Source organism: Suricata suricatta, chromosome 1 (genome assembly GCF_006229205.1).
Source record: "Suricata suricatta isolate VVHF042 chromosome 1, meerkat_22Aug2017_6uvM2_HiC, whole genome shotgun sequence".
Taxonomy (NCBI): Eukaryota; Metazoa; Chordata; class Mammalia; order Carnivora; family Herpestidae; genus Suricata; species Suricata suricatta.
This window is the reverse complement of record NC_043700.1, coordinates 33,111,692-33,133,795: the sequence shown is the minus strand read 5'-3', so window position 1 is coordinate 33,133,795 and position 22,104 is coordinate 33,111,692. Positions and strand designations below refer to the sequence as shown.

At 39.4% G+C, this 22,104-nt stretch overlaps 1 protein-coding gene across 1 annotated transcript in view; it reads left to right on the top strand.

Annotated features, from left to right (window-relative positions):
- NSD3 (nuclear receptor binding SET domain protein 3) overlaps positions 1 to 22,104 on the top strand; it is a 75,160-nt gene that overhangs the window by 44,950 nt on the left and 8,106 nt on the right. Inside the window, exons 15-22 of the mRNA XM_029936172.1 lie at positions 3,596 to 3,742; positions 7,000 to 7,156; positions 11,184 to 11,386; positions 12,349 to 12,461; positions 13,052 to 13,321; positions 18,282 to 18,398; positions 20,065 to 20,206; positions 21,249 to 21,355. Coding sequence (XP_029792032.1) covers positions 3,596 to 3,742; positions 7,000 to 7,156; positions 11,184 to 11,386; positions 12,349 to 12,461; positions 13,052 to 13,321; positions 18,282 to 18,398; positions 20,065 to 20,206; positions 21,249 to 21,355 — 1,256 coding nt within the window. The remainder of the gene's footprint in view (positions 1 to 3,595; positions 3,743 to 6,999; positions 7,157 to 11,183; positions 11,387 to 12,348; positions 12,462 to 13,051; positions 13,322 to 18,281; positions 18,399 to 20,064; positions 20,207 to 21,248; positions 21,356 to 22,104) is intronic.

The following is a 22,104-nucleotide window of genomic DNA, read 5'->3' as shown; positions in this document are numbered from 1 at the left end:
CATTACAGAGTATCTCCGCTGTGTTACAATAAAACACTTTTTAGTATTTAGTAAACATTTTAGAAGTTAACTCATATCCCCAAATACAGATTTTTGGGGTTTTTTTGTTTTTGTTTTTTTCTACATGTTTATTTGCTTTTGAGAGAGAGACAGAGCATGACCAGGGGAGATACAGAGAGAGAGGGAGACACGGAATCTAAAGCAGGCTCCAGGCTCCGAGCTGTCAGCACAGAGCCCCACGTGGAGCTCGAACTCACGAACTGTGAGATCATAACCTGAGCCCAAGTTGGAGCTTAACCAACTGAGCCACTCAGGTGCCCCCAGTTCATTTATTTAAATATAAGTGCTAACTTTTCTGAACTTCGAAAGGACTCTATGGTATATCAAGCCAATTAGATTATGTTTAGGCCATACTGAAGATGAGGTCTTTGGTTTGATTTTGGCGTGGTTTGGTTTGGTTTGGTCTTTTGTTTTAGGAGATAGTTCTTTTAATTTGGTGAAAGCACTATAAAATATTTTTACTAGAATTTAGGTAGTGTGACATATCTTGAGTTGTTTTGGTTTTGTGTCTCTGTTTAAAAAAAAAAAAAAAGCCAGATGAGGTGGGCGGTAGAAGATGAAATCAGTGGCAGCCTGCCAGAGTCCATTGTAGGCAGGCTGTCAGTTCGTTTGCGCTGTGTGCGATAAGCACCTGGGGCTGTGTGCCCTTAGCGGGGAAGCCTTGTGTCCTTCTTTCCTGGAGCAGTTGCAGCTGTATCCTGCTCTGAAACCCAGCTAGTACATGGAGGAGGAAGTCTGAAATGTTTTGTGCCACATTGTAACAAGTGGCAGAAAGGATTCAAATAGTCAAAAGAAATAAAAAGTCACCACTGGTGTCTTTTCCCTCTCCCCATCCCTAAGAAAGTACTGTTAGTACGAAAATACTGAATTATCAGTTGAACTGCCAGCTTTTGAGGCTTTACACAGATGAGTGGCAGTGATAGCATGAAGTTTCTGTCACTTAGTAAATATTTTATTCTACCTTGCTAGGCATTTAATAGTACTTTTACTAGGGATATGTATATGTGTGTGTGTGACTGTGTTTAACTGAGCCACCATTTTAAGTATTAAGTTTATAACTACCATGCTGGCTTTCTTTGGAGTACATTCTGAATGTTACCATCAGTATATTAACCAATACTTTCTTTTGCTCAATTTCATTCAATAATTGGGAATCCTTTAAAACAAGTATTTTCCGTTTAAGATAGGTAGAAAATGGCCATTGTCAAGGAACCTAGTTTTATAGAGATTCTAGCCATTTTAAGTTTAACTTAAGATACCTTCATTAAAAAAGCTTGAGATAATGGAAAAACAGGATCTGTATTTGTATCTTATCAATTTGACAGTTATTCTGAAAGGTATACTATATATAAATGCCTATGTAATCAAGAGTATGTAATTCCCAAAAATTTTAACTATGAAACTTTGTACAATAAACAGAAACTTTCATTTTCCTTTCCAGCCTTTTACATAAAACCTATTCAAAATAGATCAGATGTTGGGATTTGAGAAGGCTGAAGTCAAAAGTTTTCACAAGTAAATAATATGTGTTCTTTTATCAGTACTTATAAAGGTCTCATTTAAAAAAAATTTTTTTTAGTGTTTGTTTGTTTTGAGAGAGAGCGAAAGAGAGCGAGCGAGCTCATGTGGGCAAGAACAGGAGAGAGCAGAGAGAGAGAGAATCCCAAGCAAGGCTCCGCACCATCAGTGCAAGTGCTTGAACTCAGAAACCTGAAAGATCATGACCTGAGCCCAAATCAGGAAGCAGATGCATAACCGACTGAGCCACCCAGACGCCCAAGGTCTCCTTTTTTAGAGAGACCTAATTGTAATAAATTCACACAATAAAAAAGAAGGTTTTCATAGTAATATGTTTTAGTATTAGAAAGCTGTTTTGCTTTTGTTTCTTGCCTTATACAGAGTTTTTCCCTCCTCATGAAGGATTTCTTAGTTCATGGTTATTGGTTGTTTAAAATCATTCGACTAATTCTTAAGGAATAAATATCTAGAAATATTTTTAGAAATGTTTCAAGGTATAGAGGAACATTGCTCCTTCCCTGCCCCTCATGGCACTATGAGAAATGTTCAGTCCTATTTCAGTGTGGTATATATTGTTTAGCGTTTCCTTTCCTCTGGGGGGGTTGGAGGCAGGGTGTAAAATAAAAGTTACGTAACTTTGTATACCTTTCTTTGTAATGGTAATTTATAATGGAGGAGGTAGATAGGATTTTCTTTTCATTTTAATAATAGTAGCAATTTTTTTTTTCATCTGTAAATCAAACTCTACCAGGTACCATCTGAATTGTCACAGTTGCCTTAAGAAGTTATTTATATGGATGAGAGCACTGAAGCTCAGATTCCATCATTTATCTGAAGGTCACAGCAGTTGTTAAATAGTGGGACTAGCATTTGTACCTGATCTGTCTCATTTCAAATGCCCTGTTTTTTATACTACACTGCTTCTCTCTATTAAACATATGAAATTCATTTGACATTATATAACTTCTATTAGAAGATTTTTATTCTATTGCCAATCAGCAATTTTAAGTTCCATTCTGTCCTCCAGGTCAGAGGTAGGCCTTGAATCTTCCTCAGTGTAGGGTAGCATCAAATGAAGATAACACACCCATGGCAAAAAGTAAATGGTAACCCACTTATAAAAACAAAACTTTTGACTCTTCTCAAAATGATCTCTATAGAACTGCTGTCATGATCCTTATTGCAAAGTCCTAAGATCATTATAAACTGTCTAGTAACCAAACAGAGAAATGTTCCCTGGTCTCATACTCACCTAGGTTAAGAGTGGCCTCTAGTGAACTCAACAAGGGGAAGTAGACAGGAAGGGAAGGAGAGGTGGGGGTCACAAGTGAGTTAGAGGTGATTTTCTATTTCCTTCCAAACAGGATAGCTGGATTGGTAGATCAAAAGAACTATCTTTATAAATCCTTAGTTTGGTAATTACTTTATGTCATAGCAGGGGGTAAAAGGTAAACGGTTTGCATTACTTAGTGAAGTTCAACAAATTATGGCTTCTTTAAAATCATATATCATATTGATAGAGAATAGCTTCATTATCTGGCAGAAAAAGATATGACTAGAGAAGAGGAGAGACTCAATTCTACCTTTTAGTGTTACTTGATACATTGAAGGTAGATCAGTGTCTCTACTATGTTATGTAAATAACTCTTACTTGCTATTAAGTGATGTGTCATTTTGTTCTTTGGATTGTCATCACAGTATTTCTAAATATTAAGGAATGTAGCTTTGTGTATCATAGCAGATTTTAAGTATGACGTTAATTGCAGTTTACATCTCCAAATTAATTTGTGGTTTTCTTCTGGGTGTGTAGGTTTTTACAGGATAAGGCATGGAGTAGCTCAAACTCCCTTTAATAACTCTGGCAAGCCTTTTCTGTCAGATTTTTCTTTTTCTTCATATTCTCATTTTCCCCCCCAACTTTTAGCACAGCTACATAATAGGTGTTGGTTTATTTTTTCCCTCATGGAATCATGGGTAGTTTCATTGCAGCTCATCTCTTTCTGTTTGTTTCGTATAGGGCTGATAGTTCAGGACCATTCAGACCCCATGTTCAGTTCATATGCCTATAAGTCCCACTACCTACTGAATGAATCAAATCGTGCAGAGTTGATGAAATTACCTATGATTCCTTCTTCGTCAGCTTCCAAAAAGAAATGTGAGAAAGGTAATAATCAAAATAGTTTATCTCTTGCTTTTATTTTTTGCATTTCCTTTTTTTTCTCTTTACATGAAGGGGGGAAATGTATGCCTGTCAAGCACTATCTGTTGCTTTTGGTAAATTCTACCTTGGTGGTTGTGACTGTGTCTTCATATGGCTGCAACATTATTAAAAAGGGCTTAAAATAATTCCATTATTGCAAATTCTTACTTACTCTTCTCCTTGAATAAATTCTCACACATTCCATGTATCTGTGGGTTATTAAAATTGAAAGACTAGGATTTTGCTTAATAAAGAAAGATTCTAAGGGCTCTTTCTCTTCTGCCTGATGGGGAACTACCATTCATGTTAGGGTAGAATAGACCTGATGTTAATTATTATGAAATTTCAACTAAAAAAACAGGATAGGTTATTAAAAGAGGGAAGCCAAAATATTAAGATGCTATGAAAACAAATTGCCCTTCTCCTAGGAGACTTTGGTGGGCACCTGGGGAGGATAACCCAGATGTGGGATATTCAGAGGCCGCCCAGCTCCACTGAAGAATTACTTATGGGTAATTTATCCACAGAGAACCAAGAACTAAATGTATATTTGTATTCTCCCAAATAATTTAGTCTGTAGAAGCAAATCTTATCTTGTATTTAACTTTACATAGCCTAGTTGTAAAAAAGAGAGAAAGTAGCTTAACAGTGCTGTATAATTTTGGGAGGTCTTATCCCAAAGGGTAAAATGAAGAACCTGAAAGGTGAAGGTCTTTTCCTGTATACATTCCCATTATGATCTGGGAGCCAAATTCAGAATCTTTAAAGAAAAATTAATTCATACCTAAAGTACTAGGTATATTTGAGATAGGGTTTTTTCCCCCCTCCATTCTTTGTGTTGCCTGCTTGATGTATCTTTGATCTTTGTCAGACATCTGAAGTGGCAACCAAAGACTAAAAAACCATATAACTAAGCAGGTTGATTAGAACCTGTAGAGAAGTAGGTTGGAGAGAGTATTGGCTTGCTAGCTTGTTGTTTGTTTTTACACTGAAGTCAGAGTATGTCACCTTATGGCGATACCACCTACTTCTTAAACAAATGTGGACGTAGATCTGGCTAACTCCATAATGCAATAAAATCACCCAAGGCATTTATTTTAGGAAATGCCTTATTTCCTACTGATGCTTTTATAAAATTAGATTACATCAATTGTTTCTTACTTTGTTTTGGGGACTCATATTGACCTTGACATGAATTGAAATTATTTTGAGCCCTCTGTGTGCTTAGCTTGAACCATATATTCTTCTTGCATCCTAAAGCAGTTTTCTTGCATAGCACCAAGGTGGATTGTTCATATTTTCATTTTTCTCGTGTATTTTTTGTCAAAAAATCATGATGATTTTCATTGACGATTCTGGGTCTGTATTTCCTCTGAAATAAGACTTAAAATTGAGGAGTATTCCATAAAGTTAAAAATGGCCAGCCTGACTCTTCCCCATCAGCTCGAATGATCACATGTCCCGTAAAGCTGTTTGCAAAGACTGCTCTCCCTATTGGTAATTCTTTTCTGATGGAGAAGTCAGTTCTCTCATTTTAAACTTACCGAACCCCCTACCTAGGCTAAGAGCACTTGGGCAGCTAATCTGTAGGTTGGAGAATTGGAGCAATTAATCCATATTGAGATCTTCAGACAAAGGAAAAAATCTTAATGATTGAAATAAAAGCTTTTAAGCAGAGGAAATATAGTAATTTATTTCATCGCTGATTGTGTATAGATTTTGTTTTTATGTTAATCGGTTAGAAGTTTGAAAGTCTACAGGAAGAAAAGATTTTCTGGAAAATTGATAGCAAACCCTCGAAACGTTGGAGCGTGTGATTTCATAAAGTTATGTAGAAGGCTCTTAACTTTTTGCTAATGAGATTTTAAACCTCACTACAATCAGGTTATGGACCTGGTTTTCCAACAGAATTCACTTTTTTTTTTTTTTTTGGCAGTAAATGTCTTTATTATATTTCATCTTTAGTGGTTAACATCCTTCTCTGCCACTTGTTGAAACACCTATTAGAAATACCTAATCTCGCCCCAGTCTCTTTTATATTTTTGCATTAAAAAATATCCTTTTGTTTTGTTTGCTGCACTTGTTTTGGTCTTAACCCAGAGATCATTTTGTGTATTTCAGAGGAGAGGATTTTGCCAGGGAACCTGGAGAGGGACCACCTTGCATGTGGGATTTCTCCCACAGTGACATTTGCTTAGTTCCACGCTATAAAGCAGTGGTTCTCAATATGAATCAGAAAAACTTATATAAACAATTGTTGAACTATTTAATATTCAGAAAATCTAACAGAATCACACATTTGCACAAAATAAGGCTGCATACATTTCTTTATATTTGGCTATGATTTGAACAACTTAATGTGATAATACTAGTTCTGTTATTGGGATCAGAAGCTCTGATTGGCAGTTACATATTTCTTTGGTTAATAAAAACAGGAGAAATCATTACCTTTTAACAGGGGTTTTGATTCTTTTTTTTTGGTTTGGGATTTTTTTGTTGTTCGTTTGTTTCAGGAGAGTTATTATATTGATAAAATGTTTGCAAACATGGGTCCCTGAAGGAGAAAAGGGGGATCCTTGGTGATGAAAAAATTGCAAACCACTGCTGTATAGCCTGTTTTTTACTTTTTTTATTTTTGCTGGAAAGGTAAATGATATTGGAATCACCAATTTGAGAAAGTTCAATCCTTTGCTTTTTGCTTTTTTTTTTATGGAAAGGAAAAAGTACTGCTAAACCTATTGGCTGTTTTATTCTTGCTAATTTTATTGTAAAGGGATTTAGTTAACTATGGCACTGGATTAAAATACAAAGATGACCATTGCTTGCTTTCTTAGCTCTCAAGGAGAAAAGAAAGTAAATTGCTACTTATTTCTTTGAAAATCTGCTCTCAAATTTACTAAAGATTCCATGCCTCTGTTAAGAGTTTTAGCTTCCTGCTAAGCTGATGCCTCCGCTGCCCACATTTGAGAAGGGTAAACACCACTGCTCACACTCCTCGGAAGCTTTGAGGTTTGGGCCACCGCAGTCCTGAACAGGGACTGAAGTAGCTAAGTCTGTTCACATGCTTTCTATCTTAATCCATCACTGTAGATCTAACTCAATCCCTTTATTTTCCCCCAGTTTGAATCAAATTTGGTGCACTTAAAAGATAACCTTCTCCTTTCTCTTTCTTTTTCTCTTTCCTCTCTTCTTAGTTATTAAGACTGTTTATTTGTTTCAAGGTGGAAGATTGCTCTGCTGTGAATCGTGCCCGGCTTCCTTCCACCCAGAATGCCTGAGCATAGACATGCCAGAAGGCTGCTGGAATTGTAATGACTGTAAAGCTGGCAAGAAACTACATTACAAGCAGATTGTTTGGGTCAAATTGGGAAATTACAGGCAAGTTTTTCCAAGGACACAGAGGAAGTATTCAATCATTGTTCAGACATAGGTTCATAATCTGTATACAAACTGGCTAGGAGGTAGGTAGAACAACACAGAGCTACTTCCTTACAAAAAAGAAAGAAAAAAGAAATCTAATTTGAGTTGGTTTTTAGAAGATTGGGAAGGTTAATTGATAGAATTATTTTCTTTTAGATTGGTTCCTTGACTTGTTTTTTTAGAGGAGACACCAGGCTCCTCCCTAACATTTTATTCTTAATTTTTTTAGATTTCTTTTTTTTTTTCTTGAGAGAGAGAGTGTGTGTGTGTGTTGGGGGGGTGGGGTTGTGTACAAGTGGGAGAGGGGCAGAGAGAGGGGGAGACCGAGAATCCCAAGCAGGCTTCATGTCCAGCACAGAGCCTGACCCAGGGCTTGATCTCACGAACCTAGAGATCATGACCAGGGCTGAAATCAAGAGTCAGTTGCTTAACCAACTGAGCCACCCAGGCACCTCTTTTGTTTTTTAGTTCTGAAAGGTATTTTATGCTAATATGCTAGACTTTGGAATAAAAGCTTTTATATAGATAGTATGAACATGTTTTCTTTGTGTCCTAATACATTTATATTGATTTCTAATAAAATCAAGAGTTTTTTCCTGGCCAAAATAGCTCTCTCTACCCGTAAATTTGGCCCATTTCAGTTTCTGCTAGAAGCTTTAAACTGAGTGCAGGGAGAGAGCTCTTTAGAATTTAGAGAGGAATTAGTACATGAAGAGCTTTTAGTTCTTAAGAGAATGAAGTAAGAAGTATGTGTGATTGCCATAATGTTAATAAAACTTTCTCCTTAAGAAGCCTGTCTCTGGGGCACTTGGGTGGCTCCATTGGTTGAGCATCCAACTCTTGATTCCAGCTCAGGTCATGCATGGTCCCAGGCTCTGTGCTGACAGCATGAAGCTGCTTGAGGTTCTCTCTCTTCTCTCCTGTCTGTCCAACCCTCCACTGCTTGAGCACGCGCATGTACTCTCTCTCCCCCTCTCAAAACAAATAAACTGGAAAAAGAAAAACCTGTCTTTAACAAGCCTTCATTGAACAGGAATAGCGATGTATTTTTAAAATTCTACATTTTGAGGCATACGTTATTTTTATCATTCACTGAGAAAATAGATACTATTCAAGGGAGCACAGGGGCACCTGGGTGGTTCAGTCGGTTAAGCGTCCGACTTCAGTCAGGCCATAATCTCACAGTTCGTGAATTGAAGCCCCACATCAGGCTCCGTGCTGACAGCTTGGAGCCTGGAGCCTGCTTCAGATTCTGTGTCTTCCTCTTTCTCTGCCCTTCCCCACTCACAGTCTCTCTCGCTTGAAAAATAAACATTAAAAATTTAAAAAAAAAAGCACAATAATTGTCCACTTTTCAATTAGAATACTAAGTAAAATATATTTCTATAGGATTTCAAACATACTATAATTTTTTAGCAAGGGTTATGTCATTTTCTCTGCATTTTAAATATGCTTCTTGCTTACTTACCTATTTAACTTGTGTGTGTGTGTGTGACAGACAGAAAGGGAGAGAGTGTGTGCATGTGCACACACTAGCAAGTAGGGTGGGGCACAGCGAGAGGGAGAATCCTAAGCAGTCTCCACACCTAGCACAGAGCCTAACATGGGGCTCAGTCTGACACCAGGACAGTGAAGTCATAACATGAGCTGAAATCAAGAGAAAGATGCTTACCCAACTGAGCTACCCAGGTGTCCATTACCTATTTAACTTTAAAATTTTTGGTTTTAGCTGAGATAGAAGGGGCCTTGAGATTGAGGAGTGATCTTCCCCACACTATTTTTTTTTAACATATGACAAGAACCCCCCCCCAAAAAACTTGGCAATTGAATACATAAATAATTTTATATTGTATGGCAACAGATACAAAGTTTTAAAAGGCAAATGTCAAACCAAGTGAAAGTATTTGCACTTCTACTTTAATAAGAAAAGACAAATGCCTTACCTAGAAACGGGAGCAAAGAAGAGAAAGAGCCAGGTAGCCAAAAAAAGAACAAATAGAAAATAAATATATAAAAAATGCTGAGCTTCACTAAAAATAAGTGTGTATTAAGGATGAAGAAGGTTTTTTTAAATTTTGTTTCTCTTTTTTTGCAATTAACAGATCGGCAAAGATTTAAAAGAGTAATAAGTTTCTGGCTAGCGAGGGCAAGGGGAAAGGAGCGACCTGGGGTGGTCTTGCTTCACATATTAAAATTGTAAGAGTCTACCTTTCGACTCAGCACTTCCCCTTCAAGGAATCTGTCTAAAAAGGAAAACATTGGACAAACATGCAAAAATGTGTTTATAGGGGTATTCATTAAAGTGTTGTTTTTAATGGCAAAAATTTGAAATAACCCAAGTACTCAGTCAGTGAGGGATTTCTTGAATAAATTATAATGTATCCACATCCATAAAAGGGTAATCCTAGTCTCTATAGTAATATGAGATGATACGCAGGGTATGTAGTTGAACTTAGGAAGCATGTTAAATAGTATATATATTATCTTTCCATGTGTTTATACAGTTTTTAAAAATTGTAGATCTAGATACGTTTTTCAGACCCAGAAAGAAAAACATCAGATATTAATAATCTGAGGCATAAGATTTTAAGAGGGAGTCCTTTTTTAGTTTTCTTGTTACACATTTCTGCATTGTTTTCATTGCTAAAAGAAACACACACTGCTTTTTATCATTAAAAATCTGTATCTTTCCAGGGTCAGCAGGAGTGCAAATTTGACCATTAACAGATAAGACATTCTTGGATAAGAAATATCTAAAACAGTGTAGGGGCACCTGGGTGACTCAGTCGGTTAAGTATCCCACTGTGGTTCTCACAGTTCGTGAGTTTGAGCCCCACATCAGGCTCACTGCTGTCAGCACAGAGCCCACTGTGGATCCTCTGTCTTCCTCTCTGCCCTTCCCCAACTCGCACGCAGATGGAAAAGATTTAAATTTTTGTATATTTACTGTTCATACTGATTATTCTATGTACTACCAAAACTTAACCCTTCATTTTTTGACTTGCCCAATTGTTAGAAACTGTCAAATGCACCTCACAGATTATTTCATTTAGTGATCACTATGCTCTTCAGCCAAAGAATAAAGCAGCTACATTTTCATTCTATCCCAAATCCCACATTTATTGTGATGTAAGATCAATTAGATTCTGAAATACACACTGAACATAAACCTAGTACATTTGACCAAAAAGTATTTACTCTAGTCAATTAGAAAGAAGAAAATGTTCATTTGAATGGAGTTGTCATTCTTCACTACAGCATCAGTTTATTCTCAAATGATTCCCTTTACTAGAAATCAACTTTTATACCTTGAAAGACCATCTTATTACTAACAATCTTATTACTAAGATTGCCAAATTTGGAGGAACACATAACTTTTCTAGGATTGAAATTGGTTTTAGAATAGTATTGATAAATTCTAATTCTTAAGTTGGGTAATGAGTTGTTTTTTTTAGTTGTTATGCTTTATAACTTATGTATGTTCATGATATTCCTTTGTATCAGGTATTAGTTTTTAAAGGAAAAAAACTAGATTGGGTGTTTAGGGTCTAGTTTATTTAGTCTGTGTTCATTATTTCATTAATTCACTAATCAGTGTTTTATTTTTATTAATTTTTTAAAATGTTTATTTTTGAGAGAGATGTGTAAGCAGGTGAGGGACCGAGAAAGGAGGGGACAGAGGATTCCAAGTGGGCTTTGCGCTGACAGCAGAGAGCCCAGTATGGGGCTCGAACCCATGAACCGTGAGATCATGACCTGAGCCAAAGTCAGATGCTTAACTGACTGGGCCACCCAGGTGCCCTTAATATGTTTTTAAATGATGTGTGGTTTGGGCAGGATTAAAGACAAACAAGGTATCTTGTGCCCTTAGAATCTGAATGAAAATTGCAAAATATAAAACCTTTTTTCTCCCTCATGCCAGTCATGTAATGAATGGTATGATTTTTCATTCTTTTGATTGATCTGAAATTGCTTTTGTTTTCAGATGGTGGCCAGCAGAGATCTGCAATCCCAGGTCTGTGCCACTGAACATCCAGGGCCTTAAGCATGACTTGGGGGACTTCCCTGTGTTCTTCTTTGGTTCTCATGACTACTATTGGGTACACCAGGGCAGAGTGTTCCCTTATGTTGAAGGAGATAAAAGCTTTGCTGAGGGACAGACTAGTATTAACAAGACCTTCAAGAAAGGTAAGTCAGATGATGTTTACAGTGGCTCAAAACCAAGACTCAGTGGCTGATTTCTCTGTGTCTCCTCACTTGCACTTGACATGTTTCTGGTATTAGGGAACTTCACCAGGTGTTACAATCCAACTCCAGAAGTTTCCAGTCACATTAGAGCACATCTTATCCAATCAGTTAGAAAAATAAATTTCCGTATAGTAGACTCTGCTGTCTGTGTGAAAGGAGGATCTTCAGTGATCTTTCTACCAACATAGAGATTATTTTGGAAATAGTCTTCTATATCCAGTGAAGCGTTGCTACAGGAGAGTAGTAAAAGCTCCCCATGAAGAGCCTTCCAAGTGTTTTTGCAACAAGTTTCCAGGAAGTTTGGCTTTGTGGGTAAGAGTAAAAGAAATTTAAATCTAGTACAAGGTAAAAAGCTGGGGGGTTTTGGTTGGTTGGGTTTTTTTGCTTTACCTGGAAGCCTCTGATTATTGAAGTAGGACCTCTTCTCAAGGGCAGCAACTCGCACAGAGCACAGTGTTCAGCTACAAACCAGTTACGTCCTATTTCAGTGTTATCCTATTCTGGTGGAAAATGGTTATTTCCAGGATACTTTTAGAAAGAACCCACCAGGGGCACCTGAGTAGCTCAGTCAGTTGAGCATGTCCAACTTCAGCTCAGGTCATGATCTCACGATTTGTGGGTTCGAGACCCACCTCAGTCTCTGTGCTGACCTCTAACTCAGAGCCTCAGCCTGCTTCAGATTCTGTGTCTCTTTCTCTCTCTGCCCCTCCCCTGCTCACCCTCTGTCTCTTTCTCTAAAAAATAAATTTTAAAAATGTAAAAAAAAAAAAAAAAAACCACACCAGGCTAGATTCAGGGTATTGGGAAGGCAGTGTAAAACTATTCTCCTAACAGTCTTTGTTTTTTGTTGTTTTGTTTTTTTGTTGTTTTTATTTATATACTTTGTTCGGTCTTGTTGGCAGCACTGGAAGAAGCTGCAAAACGTTTCCAGGAATTGAAAGCACAAAGAGAAAGCAAAGAAGCGCTAGAGGTGGAAAAGAACTCAAGAAAACCCCCTCCTTACAAACACATCAAAGTGAGTCTTTACCCATGAATCACTGGTATTTGACAGGCAAGAGGAAATGCATCACCCTCTTAGTAGAAAGCCCTTTTTGACTTACAAAAACTTTTGCTGATTATCACAGTCTTCTGTAAAGCAGACCGAGAGCTTTCGTTGGGAACATAAGTGGGAGTCATAGCTGCTGTGCTGTGAGGAGGAGGCTTGGTAAGCCCTCTCACACCTGCGAGCGCACAGCATGTTTCCTGAGGATCCCTGTTCTCGCCCCACCAGGCTGTCCTGCAGCAAGTGAGAGGATAGGTGTTTAGATTGTTTACAAATTCAGGAAAGCCCACAGTTGTTTCCAATTATAAGTTCCCATTAACTAGTAGAAGAAATGCACGCGATAAATAAGTGAGAATTCACATCGGATTTTGATATTTTTTGTCCACTATGGAGAGGCCATTTTCTTCTTAGCTTGTTCTTAGCTTATTCATGAGGAAAGTGAAATCAAGACACATAAAGAGCCTTTCTCAGAATCCACCACTGTAGCAAAGCCAAGAATTTCATGGATGTGTCTGACGTTCCTGTTCAGATTCTTCCCTCTCATCCGTGACTTGGTTTTCCAGGCTAACAAAGTAATAGGAAAAGTGCAGATTCATGTCGCAGACCTGTCAGAGATCCCCCGCTGTAACTGCAAGCCGGCCGATGAGAACCCGTGTGGCCTGGAGTCGGAGTGCCTAAACAGGATGCTGCAGTATGAGTGCCACCCGCAGGTGTGCCCAGCCGGAGAGCGGTGCCAGAACCAGTGCTTTACAAAGAGGCTTTACCCCGATGCAGAGGTCATCAAGACAGAGCGGAGAGGCTGGGGCCTCAGGACCAAAAGGAGCATTAAGAAGGTAGCGAGGGACAGGGGTCATGGGGGTGGTCGGACAGACCAGGGCCTAAGCCTCTCAGAAGATGCTTCGTCTCCTCTTGGAGTTAAGATACATGGGGATTTTTGGCATCATTTTGAAACTTCCCAAGTTGAGAGTTTGGCACTTCTTAAGCAGAGCAGAAGTAGTAGGAAGAGTTTGGAATAAAATGCACATAAACTTTGGCTGTCCTATGATCAGTCATAAAAAGGAGAAGGGACATTGGTCATTTCCCTTTTTTTTTTTTTTAAGTTTATTTAGTTTGAGAGAGCACAAGCAAAGGAGGGGCAGAGAAAGAGAGAGCAAGTGAGAGAGCATCCCAAGCAGGCTCCACGCTCAGCATTGAGCCTGATGCAGGGCTAAGTCCCATAACCATGAGATCATGACTTGAGCCAAGATCAAGAGCCAGACTGAGCCACCCAGGCGCCTGCATCAGTCATTTTCTATTTGAAATATTTTTGACTTGTTAAGCAAAAGAGATATAAAAGGCTTAGTAAAGTCAAAAGAGTATAAAGGTCAGAACACTACTGAGTTGGAAACTAGCAAACTCAAGACTTTGCACCAACATCACAATTCCTTGACCTTGGAGGATGTGGCCAAGTCACTAACCTCTTTGAGCCTCAGTTTCCTCCGCTCTTGAGTGAATGTATGATGACCCTTGCCCTACACACTTAAAAGGATTGTTGCCAGTCTCAAATTAGATTATATGTGCAAAAGCAACTGACTAAAGTTGAGATCTTTAACACTTATAAATTATCTTCGTTCTTAGGGCACCTGGCGCCTCGGTGGCTCAGTTAAGTGTCTGACTCTTGATTTCAGCTCAGGACATGATCTCATGATTTGTTTCATGGGTTTGAGCCCTGACTTGGGCTCCACACTGACAGTGCAGAACCTGCTTGGGATTCTTTTTCTTGCTCTCTCTGACCCTTCCCTGCTCATGCACACACATACACTCTCTCTCAAAATAAACCTTAAAAAAAATGAAAAAAATAAATTATCTTCATTTTTATACTTTGAGGCACTTTCCCCAAGCAGTCTCTTTGAAGAAAACATTTTAATTTATTATTATTCTTTTTTTAATGTTTATTTTCAAGAGGGAGACAGAGAGCATGATCAGGGGTGGGGCAGAGAGAGAGGGAGACACAGAATCTGAAGCAGGCTCCAGGCTCTGAGCTGTCAGCACAGAGCCCGACACGGGGATTGAACTCAGTCTGTGAGATCATGACCTGAGCCGAAGTCAAATGCTTAACTGACTGATCCACCCAGGCACCCCAAAGAAAAATTTTTAAATGCAAATAACTCAAGAATAAAAATCACCAGCAAATCCTAGTGTTTAAACAGTGGCCCTCAAACTTCAGACATCCCAGGAATCTCCTTGGGATCCTTATCAAAGACAGTGTCCTACTGAAATATCTAGGGATAAGCCTGAATAGTGTGCATTTTCAAACAAGGCCCCTGGCTGTGCCTCACTTCCACCCCTCCTCCTCCTTGTCCAGGGCCAGTAGCAAGCATGCAGAGAAGCTCACACTGAAAGAAGATGGACATAGGGAATTAAAATTACTCTTGACATTTTTCTGTTAAAAAAAATCACCTTTGTAAGTAAAAGGTACTGTAGGAAAGAGAATCAAAGAGGTCTCCTCAACAGAGATGACCACTGTTAGTAGGTTGTCATGTAGCCTTTTATGTATACAAATACATAGTCCTATTTTCCATACCTATAGGGCTTTTAAAAACAAATATGGTACATATTATTTTATCCCACTTAATATATCATAAATACCCCTTAATGACAACCCGTATAGTTTTCTCCTCATTCTTTTTTAACACTCCCATTGTAGTCTATCGTAAAATGTCCCATAACTTATGTGTATGTTTAATTCTGTAGCAAACATTCTCAATCATCTGTCTTCATGCACCCATTTCTGTAGGTTAGATCACTTAAAGCAAAACTCATTCAGTAAGCACACGTTTGTGAAGCTTTTTCTGTGTGCCAGGTATTACTCTAGGCACTTGGAAAAACAGTCGTGAACAAGACAGCTTTGTGGGTCTGCTACAGACAGGTAATAAACAGATATGTAATGCTAAGTACCACTAAAATGCTGCAAAGAAAAATAATGCTGTTGAAGGGAATGGCTGGTGACAGGCATTGTTATTTTAAGTTACTTGGTTAAGGAAGGCTGAGGAGTGCCATTTGACCTGAACAATGAGGAGAAAAGCCATTCATTTCAGACTGAAGAAAGAGCAGAGACTGAGGCGCAGCCTGCTCCAGGGCCAGCAGGAGAGCTACTGCACCTGGAGGAGAGGGGGAGGGGGTGCGTGTAGGAGATGGGAGAGGAGGGAGCCTCGGGCCAGATCTTATGGGGCCTTAGAGACCACAGGAGGGAGACTTCTGGAAGATGTTAGTGGGAAGTAACTTGATCTGAGTGGATATATTCATTTTTTTGTTGCTGCCTAATAATAATACTGCAAACTTGGGAACTTACAACGTCGCACACATTTTCTCACAGTTCCTAGCGGTCAGGAGTTGGGCAGTGCTTGGCTGGGTCCTCTGCTTAGTGTCTCCCAGGGCTGGGTTCTCATTCTTGTGCCTCAACTAGAGAAGGATTTACTGTGCTGCTTGCATGGTTGTTGGCAGAATTCTGCTCTTTGCAGCTGTAGGTCTGAGAGTTTCAGGTGCTTTTTGTTTCAGGTTGTTGTTCTTATGGTTTTGCTGCTATTAGTTAGTCTCTGGAGGCTGCCCACAATTCCTTGCCCAGTGGGGTTTCCTAACATGGCTATTCGCTTCCCCACGCCAACCAGGGAGATACCCAGCAAGATGGATGCTGAAGTCTTAATGTAACAAACTCCCAGAATCACATACCTTCTGTCATCTTTGCTGTCTTCTGTTGGTTAGAAGAAAGTCGCAGGTCCTACTCACTCAAGGAGAGAATCACAGCATGGCATGAGCGCTGGGAGACAGGCATCTTGGGGGCTGCCTTAAGTATCCGTGTGTGCCACTCTTGTGTTTCTAAAGAGTAATTCTGGCTGAAGTCTGTGGGATTTATGATCATGGGGAAGGGCTAACTAAAAAGGAGACCATTATTGTTCAGCAGAGAGATGAGGGTGTCATGGACTACCAAGGTTGTAGCTGAGCAAGAGAGACGTGGGTAGATTGCTGGCATTTTGAAGGCAGAGCCCACAGGATCCACTGGTGCATTAAATATATGGATTGGATTGCTTGGCCACAGGTCATTGACATTTAAAATGTCATTATAGAATGCAAAACTTAAAAAAATTTTTTAATCTCTATACCCAATGTGAGGCTTAAACTCATGACCCCAAGATAGAGTGTCACATGCTCTCCTGACCGAGCTAGCCAAGCACCCCTAGAAATAATTTTTGATGTTACTTTTATGCCATGCATATCACAATTACAAATTTTGCCTATGACTTCAGGGGGTGTTTAGGGGTTATCCTGAAATTTATGCAGTTTAATATCATGTTAACATCTTTTAATTATTATTTTTTAAAGTTTGTTTATTTATTTTTGAGAGGGGGGAGAAGGGGCAGAGAGAGGGAGACAGAGGATCCCATGCAGGCTCTGCACTTGGGTTTGAACTCATGAACCGTGAGATCATGCTCTGAGCTGAAGTCACATTCTTAACCAACTGGGCCACCCAGGTGCCCCTAACATCTTTTAACAGTAGTTGCATTTATTTTAAAATGTATTCTAATTTATTAATATAATCAAGAGAAAAGAAAATACAGTCAGGATTATTCTGCCCAGTAGTACTTTAGGAATGGCTAATGTAAGACAATTGCTCTTTTACAAAATAGCTGGAAGTATATACATTCCTGAAAAGCAAAATCATAAAGACTTAGTAGCAATGTGATACATTGAGGGACAAAGGCCAAATATGGAATTTGACTGTACACAGCCAGTCTTCTTCCTTTCACACGTAACAGATCTTTGCAAATGTGGGCCAGAGCCAAACAAGGGACTTCCTGTCACAAGGTGATTTCTTTGTATAAAATTAAGAAAATTTATATTAAATCCTGAATTACACCTTACCTTTTTGCTGTAGTCTTTAAGGACAGATTTCCAGCACTTTTAAAGTTCTTACTTGGTTATTTTTATTCACAATTGAATTCACAGTTAATGGGTGTTTTTTGAGTTGTTGTTGTTTTTTTAAGGTTTTATGTATTTAAGTAATCCCCCGAACTCACAAAAAAAATAAGAGTATTACTACATTTTTGCTATAAATTTGAAAATTCACATGAATGGATTCTTAAAAAAGCATAATTGCCACCACCCCCACAAAAATAAAAAATATGAATAGTTCTATAACCTATTAAAGAAATTGAAACCATAATTAAAAACCTTCCAACAAGAGCGCCTGGGAGGTTCAGTCAGTTAAGCATCCAACTTCTGCCAGGGTCATGATCTCACGGTTTGTGGGCTTGAGCCCCGTGTCAGGCTCTGTGCTGACAGCTCACAGCCTGGAGTCTGCTTCAGATTCTGTGTCTCCCGCTCTCGTGCTCTGTTTCTCTCTCTCAAAAATAAATAAACATTAAAAAAAAAAATCCAACAAAGAAAACTTTAAGCTCAGATGGTTCCACTGGTCAATCTGCCAAACATCTAAAGTTAGAAATAATGTCAATTAGGATAGAATAGATTAGGATAAAAAGAAGGAACAAGACAGATGTGGAAAATACATGCAACAAAGATGACAAGGGATTGTTCTGTTACAAAAAGAGTTCACACATGGAGAAAATATATGCAACATATAAGCAAAGGTGCCACCTGAATGCCAATGAATGACAACCATCATTTGTTTCTAGGGTTACAGTTGTACTTCCAGCAGTCTTTCTGGTTAATTCTCTCGGATTACACGTACAGTGTTAAAGAATGCTTTCAAATGTAACACGCTGGTTTTACACTTATGTGATGTGTGCTTCTCTGCAGGGTGAATTTGTAAATGAATATGTCGGTGAATTAATTGATGAAGAAGAGTGCAGATTGCGAATCAAGCGAGCCCACGAGAACAGTGTAACTAATTTTTATATGTTAACTGTTACCAAGGTAAAATTACTTTTTTTTGTAAGAAAAAAGGATTCTTGGTTTTCGTTTCATGGTCTTAGGTTGAACTCAGTTTCCTCTAATTTGATTTTTTTTCCAGGAGAATTGGGACGGTTTGCAGTAGCCAGTACACTACCAGCCACAGTGTGCTGCTTGCATCCGAGCGCACCGGGGCTGGTTGGCGGAGCCCCGCGTGACAGAGCGGACGCACATGCTGTCAGTCCAGCTCTTCTTGGTCATGGAAGGACCTGGCCCTCAGTTTCTCTATCACTGCCAGAGACTGTCAGCTCTGTGATGCTGAGTTCTAAAGCACCATTAAAGTTCTGATTTAGCAAAAATTCTAACTCCAATTGTTCTGTATACTGAAACTTCATGTCTGAGTTTTAGGACAAATGAATGCGGCCATAAGCAGGCTGACAGGAAAACTGCTAGTCTCACCTATGCAATTTGCTGTGCGTTCTGTTACTCGCCTCACGTCTGCAGCAGCCCTCTGCTGTGCAGGGATGAGAAACTGAAGTCCAGCCTTGACAAGTGATCTGTTGAGTGAAAAGCAAAGACTAGTACCCATGTGTCCGGTGTTCTAGGCTATCCTTGAAACTGAGAGAATACCATTAAAAGAACTAGAAATCACTTAAAAGAAGCTTATTCTAGGGGCACCTGGATGGCTCAGTCGGTTAGGGGTCCGACTCTTGGTTTCGGCTCAGGTCATGATCCCACGGTTTCTGAGTTCAAGCCCCACATCAGGCTCTCTGTGACAGTGCGAAGCCTGCTTGGGATTCTCTCTCTCTTTGTCCCCCCTCCTCCACATTACTCATCCTGTCTCTGTCTCTCAAAATAAATAAACTTTAAAAATTTTTTTAAAAAGCTTATATTAGCTGATATGTCATTGTTTGCATTGTTTGTCAGTTTTACAACTTTCAAAAACACAAAATGCCATTTATTTCTGATTGCTGAGTAGCCTTTCACATCCTCCCCTCACTGGCAGGGACCCTCCAGCCATCTTGACAACGCTGGGGAGGCCCCATCCTCCAGAGCTTATCCTGATTATCAGAGTTTGAATTCAGAATGTTGAATGTTTGACTGTATTCTGAATGTCGGTGGAAGTAAAGCAGAAGGAACAGATAACTACTAAAGAGTATGTTCCACGTGACAGCTTTTCCATCGATCAAATCTTGAAGTCTTCGTTTAGAGACCAAGTCTTTCATTTTTCCTCCTTCCCTCTCTGTGGCCTACACTCTTCACCATTTGCCCCCATAGTGGTTTCGCCTGCTTGAGCAGAGCAGGAAAGGGGGGCTGACCACAGAAAACCGTAGTTCCCATCCCAGGCGGCTTACCCATCTCCGCGCTCTGGCATCACAGAACGCCCTGCCTTAGCCTGTGGCCAGCGGATCTTCTACACAGCACTATTCTCTGGTCTGTGTCTAGAAACAAACTAAAAAATATATATATATTAAATTCTACTTTATCTTAAGTGATTTTGACTTGAAGTCATCAAATAAAGTCAATAACTTAGTCAATGGCCCAGAGAGCGCACGATGTTGGACTTGTCAGCTGTCGGCTGGTGGCAAAAGGCTGCTCTCGGTGGTTCTTGACCAAGTTGGCTGTTTCTGAGAGAGGCTTGTACTTAGTTTTATGTTAAAGGCACCTTTCATTTCTTTTTTTTCTGAAGGACCGTATAATTGATGCTGGCCCCAAAGGAAATTATTCTCGTTTTATGAACCACAGTTGTAATCCAAACTGTGAAACACAAAAGTGGACAGTGAATGGAGATGTTCGAGTTGGACTTTTCGCTCTTTGTGATATTCCTGCAGGTAAAAAACTAGCTTGCTCTACATGCCCCCTTCCCTAGGCAGGATATCCTTCAAGGTTTGAGGCTCCAGGATTAATTCAAATAAGATAGAATTCTTTTTGGAATTATTTTCTGCCATTAAGAAGTGAAAATCTGTGTCCTGCAAAAGGGAGTTTGGCAAGAGCCTTTCTGTAAGAGAGGCTGTCACAGAATTCTCTAGGTCCATGACCCTACTGAATCACTTCAAGTTCTTGCTGTCTGTGTGATATAACCAGACGCTTAAGCTTTTGTTTTCTTTTTTAAAGTATTAACATACTGTGTTAACTTCACTGGTGTCTGTACTTGTTTGGGGGTGGGGAGGTGTTTGGTTTTTAGTTTGAAGATCTTCTGTTTCAGAGTGGACATAAAAAGCTTCTGAAGCCAGCTGCTTGCAATTTTCCTTACCCATCCAGCGTCTTAACAGCAGAACTTAGTTTCTTCTTTGCCGGGTTTATAGGAAAATGGGTGAGAAGAGAAGAGCTGTAGCTAGAAGAGATTAAAGGCATTCCCGGAACTCGTTGTGGGCTCGTCAAGACCAGCTAAGACAAAGCTTGGACCTCCCAGTTCAAATCCCTGATTCTTTGGTGTAAATAGAAAATGTGCACGGTGAACTCTTTTCTGATCATAACCTAAAGCATTAATCACTGGAGATGGTGTGGTTGCCATGATTCATGGTCCTTTTATTCATTCAGAAATTGGTATAAATTAGCTTTAGGACAGAAACTAAACCAGAACCCATTTATCTTGAGCACAGATTTCAGTTTCTTAGTCTCTATTACATGGATCTTGACCACTTCAATGCAGAGGATATGACAACTTCTGTAGACTGTTTTTGCTGTCATCACTGGTGGATGGGGATGTTTTCCTCTGTTGGTTTTCCCCATCACTGTCTTCTGTGTGGAACACGGGTGAGGGAAAAGCCTTCATGTCAGAATTAAGTCTCTCTTTTTATTGTGAGCGTATATCTGTGACAGCATTTCTTCTCCCCATGACTTGAGTATTAATAATTATTTCTCTTGTTTTAGGGATGGAGTTAACATTTAATTATAACCTGGATTGTCTGGGCAACGGCAGGACGGAGTGCCACTGTGGAGCAGAGAACTGTAGCGGCTTTCTGGGAGTGCGGCCGAAGGTCAGTCATGAGGGGAGCAAGTGCCCCAAACCAGTGGGAAATGAGGAGTGGGGCTGCTCAAGAAGTGTATGACTGGGGCACCTGGGTGGCTCGGTTGGTTGGGTGTCTGACTTCGGCTCAGGTCACGGCCTCAACGATTCATGGGTTCAAGTCCCGCGTCGAGCTCTGTGCTGACAGCTCAGAGTCTGGAGCCTATTTCAGAATCTGTGTCCCCTCTCTCTCTGCCCCTCCCCTGCTCATTCTCTGTCTCTCTCTGTCTCAAAAGTAAATAAACTATAAAAAAATTTTTTTTAAGTGTATGACCCCATCAAATACCTAGGAGTAAACCTAACCAAGGATGTAAAAGACCTATATGATGAAAACTATAGAAAACTTATGAAAGAGATCGAAGAAGACACCAAAGAATAGAAAAACATTCCCTGTTCATGGATTAGAAGAATAAATATTGTGAAAATGTCATTACTATTCAAAGCAATCTACACATTCAATGCAATCCCCATCAAAATGGCACTATCATTCTTCTCAAAGCTGGAACAAACTATCCTCAAATTCATATGGAACCACAAAAGACCCCGAATAGCTAAAGTCATATTGAAAAGAAAACCCAAAACGGGAGGCATCACAATCCCAGATTTTAGCCTCTACTACAAAGCTGTCATCATCAAGACAGTATGGTATTGGCACAAAAACAGACACATAGACCAATGGAATAGAATAGAGAATCCAGAGCTGGGCCCACAAATGTACGG